The 17500-nt window shown below is 39.0% G+C and overlaps 1 protein-coding gene across 1 annotated transcript in view; it reads left to right on the top strand.

The window, feature by feature from the left end:
* The first annotated feature begins 4287 nt into the window (after nt 1-4287).
* Nucleotides 4288-17500, top strand: part of KIF26B (kinesin family member 26B) — a 1779156-nt gene continuing 1765943 nt past the window's right edge. The window contains exons 1-2 of the mRNA XM_044058109.1: nt 4288-5143; nt 5721-6113. Coding sequence (XP_043914044.1) covers nt 5081-5143; nt 5721-6113 — 456 coding nt within the window. The 5' untranslated portion in view covers nt 4288-5080. The remainder of the gene's footprint in view (nt 5144-5720; nt 6114-17500) is intronic.

Raw genomic sequence — 17500 nt, 5'->3', positions numbered from 1 at the left:
CTAGGGAGGGGAGAAGGTACAGTGGATATAAAAAGTGTACACACCCCTGTTAAAATGCAAGGTTTTTGTTATATAAAAAAATGAGACCACAATAAATCATTTCAAAACTTTTCCCACCTTTAATGTGACCTATAACCTATACAATTCAAATGAAAAACAAATCAGTTAGGGGAAAAAATATATAAAAAAAAACAAACATATGATAAGCTGGTTGCATAAGTCTGTACACCCTTAAACTAATACTTTGTTGAAGAACCTTTTGACTTAATTACAGTTCAGTCTTTTTGGGTAGGACTCTATCAGCGTGGCACATCTTGACTTGCCAACATTTGCCCACTCTTCCTTGCAAAAACACTCCAAATCTGTCAGATTGCAAGGGCATCTCTTGTGCACAGCCCTCTTCAAGTCACCCCACAGATTTTCTATTGGATTTAGGTCTGGGCTCTGGCTTGGCCATTACAAAATTGTAATTTTCTTCTGGTGAAGCCATTCTTTTGTTGATTTGGATGCATGCTTGGGGTTACTGTCATGTTTAAAGGTGAAATGCCTCTTCATCTTTAGCTTTGTAGTAGACACCTGAAGGTTTTGGGTCAAAAGTGACTGGTATTTGGAACTGTTCATAATTCCCTCCACCTTGACTAAAGCCCCAGTTCCAGCTGAAGAAAAGCAGCCGCCCAAAAACATGATACTGCCACCACCATGCTTCACCGTGGGGATGGTGTTCTTTTGGTGATGCGAAGTGTTGTTTTTGTGCCAAACGTACCTTTTGGAATTGTGGCCAGAAAGTTCAACCTTGGTCTCATCAGACCATAACACATTTTCTCACATGCTTTTGGGAGACTTGATGTATTCTTTTGCAAATTTTAGCCAGATCTGGATGTTTTTTCTGTGTAAGAAAAGGCTGCCATCTTGCAACCCTACCCCACAGTCCAGACATATGGAGAATATGGGAGATTGTTGTCACATGTAGTACACAACCAGTACTTGCTAGAAATTCCTGCAGCTCCTTCAGTGTTGCTGTAGGTCTCTTGGCAGCCTCCCTGACCAGTTTTTGTCTTGTCTTTTCATCAACTTTGGAGAGACGTCCAGTTCTTTGTAAATATCAAAAGTATATATAAAAAATGTATAAAACATATATGAAAAATATGTACGTAAAAAATAATAATAAGAACATTTAAGATTAATCCAATTAAATTCCTATCTACTAAGGCTTTTAGGTTTTAGCAAAGCCATAATGGAACACATATCATTTAGACCAGGCCAGTTGTATGAATACAATCTAATCTGCCAAACTAATTCTAACCTTTCTAATCGAATATCAAAGGGGCCATACATTTTTATATATACTTTTGGTATTTACTTTCATATAGTTTATTTAATATATAGTTTTGTAAAAGGTCATACTTTCTGGACATGATTCTTTCATATCATGAAAGTATTATTGTTAATGTGTAATGTGTTGTTGCTTAGCTGTTTATTACAATAATTGATCTTTTAGTCAGTTTTAGTAAGTTATATATTAACATTAGTCTTTAAAAGGTTGTTAATTTAATTCAATTTGTTATATATATTTTTTAGTTAGACTAATTCTTTGGTGTATATATTACTTATAATCATATTTCATGTATAAGTTTTATCTTGATACAGACTGTTGTGTTTTAGTGAGGTGCCTTTAATATATTTTTATATTTTAATTGATGCATCAGCTGACTACTAATTTTTGGTACTTAAATGGCACTTTTACTGTTGTTCTTTTTCTGAAGAAGTTTGTACATAGTACGTACGAAAAGCGCTTAAAGTAAAGTTATACATAAACGGATTATCCTAGTTTGCCTGGCTATTTGTGGATTTTGAAGTTCTTTTGTGTGTCTACACGAGTTTTGCTTCAACAAAGCATTAATTTAAGGGTGTGCACACTTATGCAACCAGCTTATTGTACATTTTTTTATTTTTTATATTTTCCCCCAACAGATTTGTTTGTTTTTCAATTGAATTGTACATGTTATAGGTCACATTAAAGGTAGGAAAAGTTTTGAAATGATTTATTGTGGTCTCATTTTTTTATATCACAAAAATCTGTCATTTTAACAGGGGTGTGTACATTTTTATATCCACTGTATGTGGAGGCAAGGATCTTTCTGGTGGAGGGGGTGAGATAACAGTTATGCCTATATAGAAGCCCTAATTTTTTTTTATGTTAGTTTGGATGTCCGTGGTGGTGGTGCTGCGGTAGCATCGTCGCCTCACAGTAAGTCGCTGTCCGGTTCGATTCTCAGCTAGAGCGTCTTCTGTGTGGAGCATGTATGAAGGGACGTACCTTCGTTGAAGGTTGTGCGTCAGGGCTGGTAACTTGGCATGTAAAAATCAACTACCAATCATTAACGTACTGGAGTTCCGCTGTGGCGACCCCCTAACCGGGAAAAGCCGAAAAACCCAACAACATGTTAGTTTGGATGTGGATATTGAATTTTAGACTTTCCTCAATAATGACACAGGCAGTTTGGTGTGAGGGACAATTTCAATGGGGGTGTTATTCTGGCTTATGATCTTGAAGGTGTTTTTTTTCAAGGGGGAGTGTTTAGATGGGGGAAAATCATTAATTTTATTTTATTGACATTAAGGGCGAGGTGGTTGTTTTGCATCCAGGTTTCAGTATTTGATAAATACCACTGTAAAAACATGTCTTTTGTAATTTGTGTATATACTGATCATGTCTGAAGCCACGGTGGTGCAGCGGTAGCATTGTCGCCTCACAGCAAGAGGTTCTCTTGTTCGATTTCCGGCTGGAGTACCTTCTGTGTAGAGTCTGCATGTCCTCCTTGTGGTCAAGTGGCATTTGAAAGACATGCATAAATGGGTGTGCCTTCGTTGAAGGTTGGGTGTCAGGCTGGCACCTTGACACCATAAAAATCAACTGCCAATCATTAGCAGACTGGAGTTCTACTGTGGTGACCCCCTAACCGGGAAAAGCCACAGCAGCAACAACTGATCATGTCTAAATGTATCTGTAATTTTTCTATGTGGAGCTTTTCTCCCCAGGCCTCTGCTGAAAAGGGGCCTTTTCGGCTCACTCAGACACCCCCGGTTAACAAATGTAAAATAAAATAAATAAAGCTGACTGGGTTATTTGCAGATGGTGGGGAGGGTGTCAGCTGAGCAGATGATTATACTGGATTAGTATAGACTTGGAGATGGAGTGGTGAAAGTTGCTGATGACTATATTGAAAAGTAAGGGGCTAAGGGCAGAACCTTGGGGTACCCCCTGTAGGGATGTATAGAAAGGAAGAGTTGGAACGTTCCATTTAACAGCTTGCTGTTTTTTAGAGAGGTAGATGGTAACCCAAGGTATGGTGGAAGGGGACTTAACTGTTAATCTGTACATCTCTTAATATGACACGTACTTCTGACTTATCTTTATATCGAATGTAAACCCCGGTTCTTTGTAAAACGGAGAGTGAGTCAGTCGACCCGTTGGACAATCGCAGAGTAAAAGTACAAGTAAAAATAATAGTAAATGACAGACTGCAGTACCAGCACAACACTGCAGTGTAGCGATAATAACAAAAGTCAAACAGCAGAGGGCGCAGGTCAGCCACAGAAACATAGCTGCTGTAGAAGTGTCCCGGAATGTGCGTTGTTATGTTTCATCTTGAGCATTTCTAGTCTAGGTAGCAGCATTTTTTAACTTTTCAGTCTTCGTTGTTGGATTGTCTACACGCACATACACACACCGATCTTAACAGTAACTTAACCAACTAATTGGGAATTAACAATCATACAGACTGGCATCCGTTCACAAAAATACATAATTTAAAAAGCTCCTTAATTTGCCAGATTTATTTTGTTCTTATGTTGACGGCCTTTGTCACACAAGTTAGTCCTTATTTGGCCGGCTGTTGTTAAACAGGACATTCGAAAACGTTTTCTTTAGAAATTGCAGTAACACTATATGCACCTAGTTGTAAATGTCGCCTCAAGAAACAGTATACAGATGGAAAGACGGCTACTGTATAAACAATTCGCCTAATCAACAAAAATACTCCCATTTATACGGCAATTAAAGCTGTTCTATATACTACAGCCACATAACACATTCTGAAATGTGAGATAGTATAAACATAGTCATATCTATTTTTTCTTTAGTTTCAGGACTACATTACGATACCGACCACCTGATAGTTTTTGTCGGGATTACCAACTTGAACTGATACAGTCAAAGCAACTGACCTTTCTTAGTTATTACCAGTGATGCTGTTTAAGTCGTACAACAACCCACTACTAAGGGTCTGCATATTACCAGACAATAAAGGGGATAAAAAAGGTCCCTTTCAAGTTAGCAGAGCCTTCTATTGTTACGGGCCTTTGAACTCTTTCCATAAATTACAGGTATAAGCTTTGCAGTGCCCAGCAGTGATTTATAAGGCAAATAGAAAGGGCACTTTCTTAAGTGAGCCGTCACTCTGGCGTGTAGCGGCGCCTATTGGCCTCCGGGAGAAGAAGGCTCCACCCCCTGACCGACTGCCGCAGACTCGGGTCCGCTGCCGGTGAAGGCACTTACAAAGAGTAAAGAGGGGAGCCAGAGCTGCTTGTGAGCGGTTCGAGTCAGTGCGACTTCCGATGTTCTGCTAACAGCGAGTGTGCAAACAACTAATGGCCGGGGTACTGTTACATCAGCAAACGTAGGAAAAAAAAAAAAAAGAAAGAAAAAACACTCCTGACAGGAACGGTTTGTTGTCTCAGGTTTGTGGGTCAAGAAGATGCATCCGTTATGGAACTGCTGCTGCCCCTCCACCAGGATCGGCATGTCTAGGAATGCAACTTGTGGCAGCGGCAATGGTGTGTGATGCTTGGAGAGCCAGTTCTGGTACGACATTGGACTCAGAGACTGCTTATCATTTGGGCTTGTTGCAGGCTACCCTTGGTTTTTTTAGGGGTTTCTGGGACCACTGCGGAATAGCTGGAAAAGGGTGAGAGTATTAGCAGAGAGCACCGGTGGTTTCCCAAAGCTTGGATTTATTACTGTGTTTATTAACGGTGGATTTTTCATTGGATATTTAGCTACTAAGGAGCTCAAGACATCATGAATTCAGTGGCAGGCAATAAGGATCGGGTACCAACCTCGACGAGAAACCGCAAATATGGGGTAAATTGTCAAATCATAAATTGATCTACCAGATGTAACATGTAGTATTTTTCTTAATGTGGGTAGACAGTGTTATTAAAGCAGTTGTGGCCGGTTGCTGCTGCAGTACTGCTAACAACTTTATTTGCTGCTCGGATCTCAGGTACCCAAAGGTTTCAAGGTGCCCAATGTTTCTTCCAACAGCAGCATAACCAAATTGAGTGTACCTCACCTTATTACAAATAGGTCAGCAAGTGTCAAACTTGAGCAAAACGCAGCATATTCCTGTCAGTTTTCTTACACGCTTGCATTTATACTGAGGTATTATGATAATAGTATTCATCACTGTGTTGTGCTTATTGTCACAAGGATTTACATTTAGGATTTATGTAATCCTTTAACGCCTTCTTACAAACGTGTTAAGTGGCTGAAGGTCTCAAACCCTTTCCCCATTAAGTCTCAGCGTAAATGTAGCCTTGCATTGTTTGAAATGATTTAGATGTCCACATCTTTGGAGTGTGTGTTATGTGTTAGTCGTTACATGAATGTACACATACATTGCTATAAGGTTCTTGATTGTGTTTATTTTGAATGACAGGTGACTGAAGTTTGCTCCCCGACCAAGACAGCGTCTTTTTCCCCTGAGAGCTGGTACCGCAAAGCCTATGAGGAATCCAGAGCTGGCCCTCGACCTGCTCCCGAGGGAGCTGGCTCAGTCCCTGGCTCCTCTGGTACCCCTTCCCCTGGATCGGGAACCTCATCACCGGGCTCTTTTACAGGATCTCCTGGAACAACCTCGCCCGGCATTGGCACTGGATCACCGGGATCACTAGGTGGCTCTCCTGGTTTCGGTACTGGATCACCTGGTTCCGGCAGTGGAGGGTCTCCGGGATCGGACCGAGGGATTTGGTGCGAGAACTGCAATGCTCGACTGGTGGAATTAAAACGACAAGCACTCAAGTTACTAATTCCAGGACCGTTCTCCAGCAAGGTAAGACTAATGTGCCTCATTCCTAATCATCTAACGTTATGCAAACTTATTAAAATCAGCTTTGTCATTTTTTTACCTTTATACTTCCTGCATAATCGTGCTTGCTATCAGTTTTTACATTTGCTGCAACGTCCTCTAGTTTTAACACGTACCGTGCACATTGATGTGATGCATCTCACGGTTTGCTTGCTGTATGATTGTTACAAATGATGCATGCAGATCGCAGTTTGTAGGTAGGTAGGTATTGGATGGTGTACAACCCCCCCCCCCCCCCCCACACACACACACACACACACACACACTCACACATTGCCTGCACATATTTTATTAGACATCAGCGCAGAGAATTGTGCGCTGTTGTATTGAACTCTTTCCAGTTTTTAGAACAAGACGTTTGCACGATCGTTCAGGTATATAACACGCCCAGGGGAGCTATGCATGTGTATTTCTATGCGCGTATATGGTAAAGGAATTCATTCTAATGGGTAGCTTTTGCCTCCCTTGGGTAGTGAATGTTATAAGTAATGCTGCAGTCTTTGGCAGAGCACAAGGACGTTATTTATTTGCATGGAGGTCGCATTTTGCCCTTTATAATGATAACCACAAGAGTAAGAAATTCTGACTATTTTAAAGAGACAAGTACTCAAATTAGCTTTTTAATCGATGTTGTTCGACTGAAGTGACCACTAGCATCAGTTTCCATTATTCTGCTGGCAGGCATTGACTTGACTAAAAGGGATACACTTGAACCAAGCAATCTGAATTTGTGTGTTCGATTTTGACTTATTTTTTTATGTAGAGCACATTTTATTTCTGATACAATTATCCCTTAGTGTTTGCAATAAGCACATCACCACTGATTAATTCTAACCATGATGGCTATAATAAATAAGAAAGAGTATAGTATTTATTATGTATTGTTTTGCCTAAGCAAATAAATGGTTTGGTTGGATTGGGGACTTGGGAACTGTTATGGCTGTAGCCATGTTTTCTCTGAGTCTAGAGTAACAGGAAGCTAAGATAAACATGTACGGTAACACATATCCCACAGATCTAGAAGTATATGTTTCAGATTGTCAGAAACACATTAACTCAAGTTATCTGAGCCTGAGAGAGTGTGAACTGCTGTCTTTTATTAGGCAGCTTTCTTTGGGGATGTAAGCATGAACCTTTTAAACTGAAGCTGGCTGTTGGTGATAAATTCATCAGGAATTCTGTATCATGAAATCATAAAATAAGAGCAGCAAGCAATGCTGGCCATCTTCAGTAACTGGACATATATTTTATGTGATTGTATATTGCAGCATTTACCTTCTGAATTTATTAGCTTGATGTTTCCAGTCACAGCTCCTGCTAGTTGTTAATATGCCACAAAAGGATGCCTGCTCCAGGTCTAGGAAGTCATTCTATGATTAAAAGCAAATTACCCGCAGGGCCCCTCTCTTGTTTTACTCAGGGTGAGAAAGAACCCATGTTATAATTAATTGCAGAGAAGGACTTTAATATAGAAACATGCACAGCCATATTTTTATGAAAGAATCTGTCAGCACAAGAAATTAAAAGCACATCACTGGTTTTGATCCTGCTTTTTGTTGAAGACATACATATTTAAGTTGTGACTCTGAGTGTACTGCTGGTAGCTGTTAGATTTTGGCAATGAATAGAAGAGATTAACTTCACTGCAGCATGCATAACAACTTGGTATATATCACACATAAATGCTGCATAAAACAAGCACTTTAATCCACAGATATTCAGGACAGTTTTTTTAAGACGGCAAAAACTGTTTTGCTAGTAATGGGTAATTTTTGTGAATGGCAGTTTTTCTGATATCAATATATACTTTTGTTTTTATTCCCAAATTGAAACCCGATCTATATTCATTACAGCAGGTATTGTCTTTTTCTACATCTGTTGTAAGCATTAGATATTAAAGTGTGATGCAATGTCATTTATAGTTATAGATGTGCTCTAGCTGTCTTTGCAGTACCTATGTTTAGACCTTAGTCATCTGTACTGAAATTTATTGTATGTTATTATGAGACATAGATTAAATATGTACAACTCACATATCAATAATTGATTAATATAGCTGTCAAATATATAGTAAAAAGTAAGTCTGCAGCTTGAAACAAAAGAAAGAAAATAACATTATGTTGCCTCCAGTTTTCTGTTTATCTTTTGCTAGAAGTTTAATGTGGGCAGTAACAGACTTATTATCTAATGGATTTTAAGTAGTCAATGGCTGACTTTCTGAGGTTTTCATTTGGAATTTTTTAGTGCATAAAACAAGGTGTATCAATATCAACAGCAACAAATTGAAGTGCATTTTAGAGTGGCAGACTGAACCATTGCTCTTTGTTTTATGTTTTTTGTTGCACAGACACTCAAGGTTTTATTTAAGATGTGCTTGAATAAACCATAGTTATACTGTAGACAGATGATTTACATGGTTTGCAGGTACAGGAGTGCAGTTGTGTTCATGTAGTTTTCTTCTGTTTGCGCCTGATAAGAGTTAATCAAATTATAATAGATAATTGTATGACTTGAAGTATAACATTCACAAGTGATGCATTTTGAAGTCAATTTTAAATGTCTACTGTCAGTCTGAATATCTATCTGTCTATCTCTCTATCTATCTCTCTATCTATTTTTGCAATAACCAAATAAAGGACTGGACAAAACTGCTTTTCCCCGAGACCACATTGCAGAAGCAAGACAATTTTGTAATATATAAGCATTTATAGCACTGAGTGATATAGTTACAAAATATTGTATTAGCAGTAGTATAAAGTCTGTATAGTAAATAACATGCAGCCACAGAAATAGTACCAGATACACACTTCTGAATGACAAAGATGAGAAAATGCAAAAAAGATTACTGCAATATAGGATGTAAAGCCTTATTTTCCCAGAATGAAATCATGAAGTAACACAGCCCTTGCTGGGAGACAGACAGGCAGTTAACTTTGAACTGTCTGCAGCTGTTTAAAACTGAAATCAAAGTTGATTCCTTTGATAGCAGTATACTGTATCTGCAATAAAAAAGGTGATACCAAAATGATAAAATGTAATTAAGGTACGATATTGTAAGTAGCTTAGTAACACAGTTTTCCCTGTACTGCCACTTGTTTCATATATAAAGCACATGATGTTTGTGGAGCCACTAACATACCCGAATGGCATCAAAAAGAACAGAATTAACTTTGGTTATAGCACATCCGAATTTCTTAACATTTGCGGCATTTGCTTGTTTACTCTCTCAGTTTGGTTACTGTTATGCGATACTAAGTATTTTGACAGCTGAAGTGTGAAAGTCAAGGGCAGGTGATCACAAATTGATTTAGTCTGTGCAAATTATAATAAAGCACACCTTTTGTTGCATAACTCTTGGAAGATTTAAGCAGTTGGGTAGCATATAATTGGTTAAGAAGTTTAATGATTCATTTTCCATCTCTATTTTGACATCTTTGTGTTATAGTATTGGTTTAGCTGCAATACATTCTGAGGAATATGCATTTCATAGTAAAAGGTGCCTCTTGAGTATCACAGTTTACAGACTTGTGTTAAGCATGTGTTGTAGTAAACCAGGAGAAATTCAAAACAAGAAGACTATGGAAAGTCTGACTCTCCTCCTTATCTGTCACCAATGACAGGCTCATTATCTATATGTATAAGGCTCTTGGCAGAAAATATAGTAGTTATGCTCATCATTAGCGGACTGGTGATCCGCTGTGGTGACCCCTAACCGGGAAAAGCCGAAAAGACATTGCTTTTGCTCTTTTATCTTGTTAGAATTGGTGTAGCATATATGTGGAAAAAAAGGCGAGTGACAGAAGAGGTCTCCTCACTTCACACACGCACACCCACCCACACACACACACACACACACACACACACACACACACACACACACACACACACACACACACACATACACGCGCGCGGGCACATCTTGACTGAGGGAAACAAGTTAAGTTGCATCAGATGTTCTGTAAACTCTTATTTCTACGTATTCCTCATGATTTTACTACAGTTGTCTGCATAGAAGTTCTGCTTTGATTATCAGCATCCCCACACAATTTCAAGCTATCCCTTGTTACGTAGACAGTGACTTTTCACTTTTGTCATTCACAGTCATCCCTTGTTACATAGGCAATGACTTTTCGCTTTTGTTATTCATAGTCATCTCCTGTTACATTAATGGTGACTTTTCACGTTTGTCATTCACAGTCATTCCCTTGTTGCATAGACAGTGACTTTTCACTTTTGTCATTCACAGTCATCGCTTGTTACATAGACAGTGATCTTTCACTTTTGTCATTCACAGTCATCCCTTGTTACACATGCAATGGCTTTTCACTTTTGTCATTCATAGTCATCCCGTTACATATATGGTGACTTTTCACTTTTGTCATTCACAGTCATCCCTTGTTACATAGATGGTGACTTTCCACTTTTGTCATTCAAGGTCATCCCTTGTTACACAGATGGTGACTTTTCACTTTTGTCATTCGTAGTCATCCCCTGTTACATATATGGTGACTTTTCACTTTTGTCATTCTCAGTCATCCCTTGTTACATAGAAGGTGACTTTCTACTTTTGTCATTCACGGTCATCCTTTGTTACATAGTGACTTTTCACTTTTGTCATTCACAGTCATCCCTTGTTACACAGACGGTGACTTTTCACTTTTGTCATTCACAGTCATCCCTTGTCACATAGACAGTGACTTTTCACTTTTGTCATTCACAGTCATCCCTTGTTACATAGACAATGACTTATCACTTTTTTCATTCACTGTCATTAGGTAAGCTGGTGACTAAATGAAGCAGAGGCTGAGGGTGCCATCACTTTTAATGTGAGTAGATTTACGTATGTGTGTTTTATCTTTTTATCTTCCTGCTTGATGTGCGGATACCATTTTTTATGTCAAAGATCTTCTGATGTTTACCTGCTGATTTTACTTTGGTGCCATGGTTGTGTGGTGGACTTGCATCAATGATTGGCCTGGCCCACAGAGTCCTGCTGTGTTCCAGGCCTGTTTTGCAGTACAGCTATCTTAACACTTATGGTGAGTGATCACATCTACTGGGTAATAGAGACCATGTTCTGATCTCATCTATGCCCATGTAGTAAGACATCTGTTCTGTGTCCCCGTCTGTAGTTGCACCATTATTTTATTACTCTGTTGTTAATAGTAAGATTTATCAGTATATATGCCACTTTTCAGGTGTAGCCTGAGAACACTAGTCTGGTTAAATGACTTGCTTAGAGTTGCAGAATATGCAAGTGGAGACGGAAGGTATCAAACTCAGACCTTCATGATTAAACTCACTAACATGACACAAGTAACCTTCTACATACCTCTCAAATGTCCAGATTTTTGCCTCATATTTTGGTCTATACGACATAACATTTGTGGTTTTCGGACAAATCGTTGAAAACTGAAGTCACTAAATAATGACAGACATTTGAGTTTCAGACTTCACATTCTTCAGAAAATGTATACAATGCAAAATGTTTTTCTATCCGTTTTCTAAGTTTATGTGAGCAATATTTAAAAATGTTCCCCAATTTGGAACCTTTGTCATCCCACTAGTTTTGGCTTTGTCCAGAAATCTTATGTTAAGAGGTTGGGAGGTATGACCCGCTATAAACTGTCAGGCCAGTTAGATCCTGTGAACTTCTTCCTATGACTGTAGCACCTGTTATAGGCTGTCATTTGACAACAGAGACTTGTACTGTGATCCAGATGGTTCTTCTTAGTTTGACTGTGTTTGGTAAGTAAACTACAGGCAGACTTTTACTCCATGGTTTGGTTTGCTAGTCCATATTAAGGCTGCAGAACTCTTCATTCTAGTGTATCTTACTAAAATGAAATCTGTACACCTATCATGTTCTCCCATTCTGGAACCTTTCAGATCTCTGTACGTACAGAGGTGCTGTTGTGGGCATGAGTAATTAAAGATGTGACTGCAGTTAGCAATGTCACTTGAAAGACAACAAGTATAGGGCTGGCTCTGTGAAAGTCACTGAAGCACAGAAAACCAAACATGGTTTCCACCTTTTTAGATGCCCAAAGTGGGGCACTTTTTATGGAATAGTGAAGTTTTGCAAAGCAAATAACGCCTGTGTTCAGTGCAAAGGACTGGACTTCACTTTTTTGTTAAAATAAAACTTACTATTGTATAATTTAATTTATACTTGCTCTTTCATGTAATATTGGGGTATTTCAAATACAATGTAATTATTTTATATTACTATCAGAGGAAACTTGGTAAATGTATTTTGTCATAAAATCTCTGGACATTTGCCATATTTCATTTTTTCATCATATAGAACCGATCAAATAAAGACTGACCTGTATAAAGAGGGACAGGTGATGACCCTGCAAATTGTGCACAGGCAGTACAATTATGTTCTTATATTTGTATATTTTCCCTTATGAATTCTGGTCAGATTGATTGTCAATATAGATAGATACCACCTGCGTTGTAGTTAGCGGTTTTTGTTACAAACCTTTACAGCTATTTGCATATATGTAGTATTTATTTATAGTCTAGTTTACCAAGGAACAGTCTTGTTGCAGTTGGGGTGCTTCTTCCTAAGTCTTCTCTGGGTTAATAGTTGTAGAGCTTATTATGAGTTGTTTGTTGTTGTTTTTCTTTCGGCTTTTCCCGGTTAGGGGTCGCCACAGCAGAACTCCAGTCTGCTAATGATTGGCAGTAGAATTTTACGGTGCCGAGGTGCCAGCCCGACACCCAACCTTCAAAGAAGGCAAGCCCAGTCACGCATGTCTTTTGACTGCCACTCAACCACGGGGAGGACATACAGACTCCACACAGAAGGCACTCCAGCCGAGAATCGAACGGAAGAGCTTCTTGCTGTGAGGCGACAACGCTACCGATGCACCACCGCAGCATTACTCAAATGATACAATGCATTTGAATACATTGAAAATAGTGTTTGTAAAACAAAATGATATGAACCTGATAAGATCTGTTTAGATTTACAGGTATTACTAAGGAGTCATTTTTTTATTTTCAGAAATAGCAGCTCTATAGCTTTGATAGTATATTCCTTGCTGTGAATTACCTTGAAAATATTTTTTTTCACCTCACCACTGGACCTGCCAGATGACTATACTACCTTTATCCAACAGATCCTTTCTTTCCATCAGGGATTCCTGAGCTAGACAACATCATATCACACATTCATTCCTGCCTCAGGTGCCTAATCATCTCCCTCTGTTCCTCTTATGGTGAGAGTTGCGTAGTAAGAAACAGCCCAGCTTTCAGATCTGTCGGAGCAGCCTACCCTTCCCCTTGGGGCTTCTCTCCTTTGAAATCCAGTAAGTGCTGCCTGCTCTAGGAGGCATGCCTCTGCATGCTGACTTTGCCAGACAATGCGGTTACACAAGAGCATTGTGTGCTTGGCAGGTCCATGCTCTGTGGATGTAACACCATATTCCTTGAAACTCTTAACTCCCTAGCTCCCCCTAGGAAAGTTAGAATAAAACCCCACTCTGCACCATGGCTATCTAAGTCCACTCACTCTGTAATGCTGGAAAGAGACTAGGCTTGGAAAAACTGGCTAAAATTCAAAACCAAGACTCACCTCCAAAACTAGAAATATCTCCGTAATCACACTAAAAAGCAAGTAATCACTGACAAGAAAAACTTCTACCAAAACCCCCTGTCAAGCCACCATAAAAAACCCAAACAATTTTGGACTACTCTTAATAAAATTCTCTGCCCTGGAAGGCTTAGTTTGCCTAACCTCTATCCTGACAATACTCCCCTGGAAACCACTAACATTTTTAACTCCTACTTCCATTGACTGTATCACTAAATTAACAACACCACTAAACTCCCCCATCCCCACATCAAGTCAAACAGCTACCTTCTGTCTCAAACCTATCCCCACCACCTACATAAAATCTCTTCTCAGCAAACTAAAACCATGCTCTCCCTCAGCTGACAACCTACCCTCCTTTTCCTAAAACTTTCTGCTAGGTCTATACCATACCCTGTCTCCATCCTTATTAACCGATCTATCCACAGATCTTCTGTCCCCTCTATCTGGAAACAATTTTATACTATTCCCATCCACAAGGGAGGGCACTCCATTGACCTGACTAACTTCTGCCCCATAGCTATTCTATCCCCCCTCTCAAAGTTACTAGAAAAGTGTATCCTTAAGCGATTACTAGACCACCTCCTTCATGAAAATCTAGTCATATCCACCCAGCACAGCTTCTGCCCCAACCAGAGCACTGCCACTGCTTTAACGTCTTTCATCCAAACAATCACACAAGCCAGAGACAACAATAAACATGTCTCCTTTGTCTATTCCTGGACATCTCCAAGGCCTTTGACACTGTTTCCAACCCCGTGCTCCTTTCCAGACTGGCTGACCTCAATATTTGTAACCCTCACCTGTCTTGATTTTCTAACTACCTCTCCAACAGTCAGCTATCTGTGAAATGCCTCTCTTCTTTCTCCTCCTTTCCCCCCATCTGCAGTGGTGTACCCCAAGGATCCATCCTTGGACCACTACTTTTCATAATTTTCACCAACAGTCCCCATGCCTCCTGCTCCCTCCCTACTTTCGTACAATATGCTGATGACTCCACTGTCATCTCTATCTCTGATAATATTTCTGATCTCCACTCACTTACCCAAAGCTCCTTTCACTCTGTTGAAAATTAGCTTACTAACAATCAACTTATATTCAATCCAAAAAAAATCTTCTCCTGTTTCTGTTTAATACTGCTGCTATGTCTGTACAAGCCCATAGCAGAACAGCGTCTGACATATGAAGTCTGTCATTAAGGCTCTTACAGTATATTGGAATTCATCCAAAAATACAGTAAATATATTCCCATGCTCATCATTCCTGTAAACGGTAATGTTTGATTATCCACAGAAATATGAGCTGCTTAAGATTATGTTAAGAAATAAATTCATATGTTTGAAGCTACTCATCTGTCAGTCCGAGATCTGCTATAGAGAAAATCATACTCATTAATAAAGGAAATAATTCTGTTACTCATGGAAGCTAGTTGGGCAGCAGGTGAAAGGAACATGGATCTTGCAGAAAAAAGAAAACGTAATACTACTTTTTGATTGGCTAACCAATGTAGTTTGTCAGAAGAAGGCACTGGATGTGGTTTATTTGGGCCTAGGGCTTGCAAGGTTAGTGTTTAAAAGAAGGATGTAATTTACAGATAGGCTTGACGTAATCATAGGAGGATATTCTTAAAGCATTCATTAGGATACAGAAAATAATAACAAATGTAGACCACACAGGTGAAGCATACCTCTCAACCTGCAGACAGTGAAACTAGGTATAAAGGCCCTCGGAAAGTTGACACTTTCAACCAAAAAATCTGGATATCTAATTATCATAACATTTGAATACAATGTAGCACATGACACTTTCCTCTACCAGTAGGAATGTAGGATTTTACTATGAAACACATGTATAAAAATGAGTGTGTGACAAAGAAACGGTATAAAATCTATAGACTTGAATTAAATGTATTGCAAGAGTCTACTGCACAAAGTTATTTATTTTTGCTTCTGAAAAGGGGAGAAGTAAGATGTGTATCCTTTTTCTTTATTGGTGCCACTAGTAGGCAGGTCATGTAGTCTGGTTTTCTGTGTAGCAGACAGTGTCAAAAATCACATGTGATGAGGGGGATTCAGAAAATTATGTGAAGGGGTCAATCAAGCCTGAAAGTAAAGGTATTCCTCCAAAAATAGGTACATCGTGTGTAGAGGTAAATCAGTCCTAATTTCTAAAGTAGATACATTCCCCTAAAATAGGGACAACTGGGGAGTCAAAGAAGAAGAAGGTAAGGCTTGGTTACCACAGCGATTCTACAACATCCAATGTTGGGTCCTGTTCTTTTTACTATGCTTGTAAATGATAATGTTAAAAGTATATAGTGAAACTGCTGACTGTCCAAATGGGGCTATGTATGAGAAGCCGAAGAAAACATGAAAAGGTTCTCAGCAAGACTGGGGGAATAGTCTATAAATGTCAGCTTGAAATCAGAGCAAAACAAAATGATTTCATAAAAAAGGTATCCCAAATGACAGTGAGTGTGTGGTAAAAGTGCATAATTACTTGTGTGATGTCTCTTGTTCAGTGTGTCCCTGAGCAGCTTTCTGACCTTCCTCATCTTTAACTCACCTCTTTTGTAAATAGTTGCAGTATCACTTCTCAGCTATGCTCACTATCACAACTGAAAAGAAGTTGCTTTTCTAGCAGTCTGGTGCTATAACATAGCTAAAAGAAGATTCCATGTAAAGGAACAGGCATGCAATGAATGCTGAAATTGCAGAGCTCAGTGCTTTTCAGATTTCAGTAATACTTGCAGGAATATTCTCACAGATGTCATTCATATTTAAATATAGTACCACCTGATGAAGTCTGCAATTCCCCATATTAAAAGCAAGATTAGTCTGAAGCTGTTATATATGCGTATTTTGCAGGGCTGTCCACTAGCTTGCAGTTATCAGTGGCATTTACAGCTCAGCGTAATGAACATGTGTTCAGTACTGATTTTATTCTCTGGGTGCTTTTACAATATTGCCTTTTTTGTTTCATAACAGCAGGGGGCAATGACTGAACATAAGGGTAAGGATTTCTTTTCTTAGTATGTCACTATCCTGCTAATAATGGCCACTGATTTCAAGAAATGGATATCTGCATCTTTACATAAGGCCAGTCATTTATGAAGAAGTTGCACTGGTTTGGAGAGTATACAAGCCGACATTGTAGTTAGTTTTTTTTTTTTTTGTAACAATGTACAGCCTCGCCTTCATACTACACCGATGTAGTTTGGTATGTGCTGTGGTCTATTCTCAACAAGAGCCTAATTGTATCTGTGCATTTTTCCAGTAACTGCTCAGTTTCCCACTATAAACATAATGTATTAGAAACAAGGTAGGAACTTGTGAATTTGCATGAAATCATGAAATGTCTTTGTTTCGCCTTTAGCTTTTCAGGCTAGAATCTCCAGTATTATAATAAGAAATCCCTTACTGTTTTTCTGTTACTGTTTGTTTCATTTCATCTTCATGCTACAGTGTTGCTGTGGCCCCAAGCCATCATTTTAAAAGGGACTTCCACCTCCCTTTTCCTTCCAGGCAATGAATGGATTAGCAAAACGAACATTCATTTAAATACTTAGCAGAAAGGCCATCTGGTGGCTGAAGTATCATGGATAAGATTAGACATGTAGCAGTAAGGCTGTCTAAGATTATCAAGAATCATGAAGTAGGCACTCTGGGCACAGGTGTAGTCAAATCCCTGCCACACCTTAAGAAAAACAGATTGTAGTTATAAACCCTGCATACCTTTGTTAACAAAT

This window comes from Protopterus annectens, chromosome 1.part2 (genome assembly GCF_019279795.1).
Source record: "Protopterus annectens isolate FY-2018-M chromosome 1.part2, PAN1.0, whole genome shotgun sequence".
Classification (NCBI taxonomy): domain Eukaryota; kingdom Metazoa; phylum Chordata; order Ceratodontiformes; family Protopteridae; genus Protopterus; species Protopterus annectens.
Note: the sequence above shows the minus strand (reverse complement) of the source record. Positions and strands in the feature narration are given on the sequence as shown.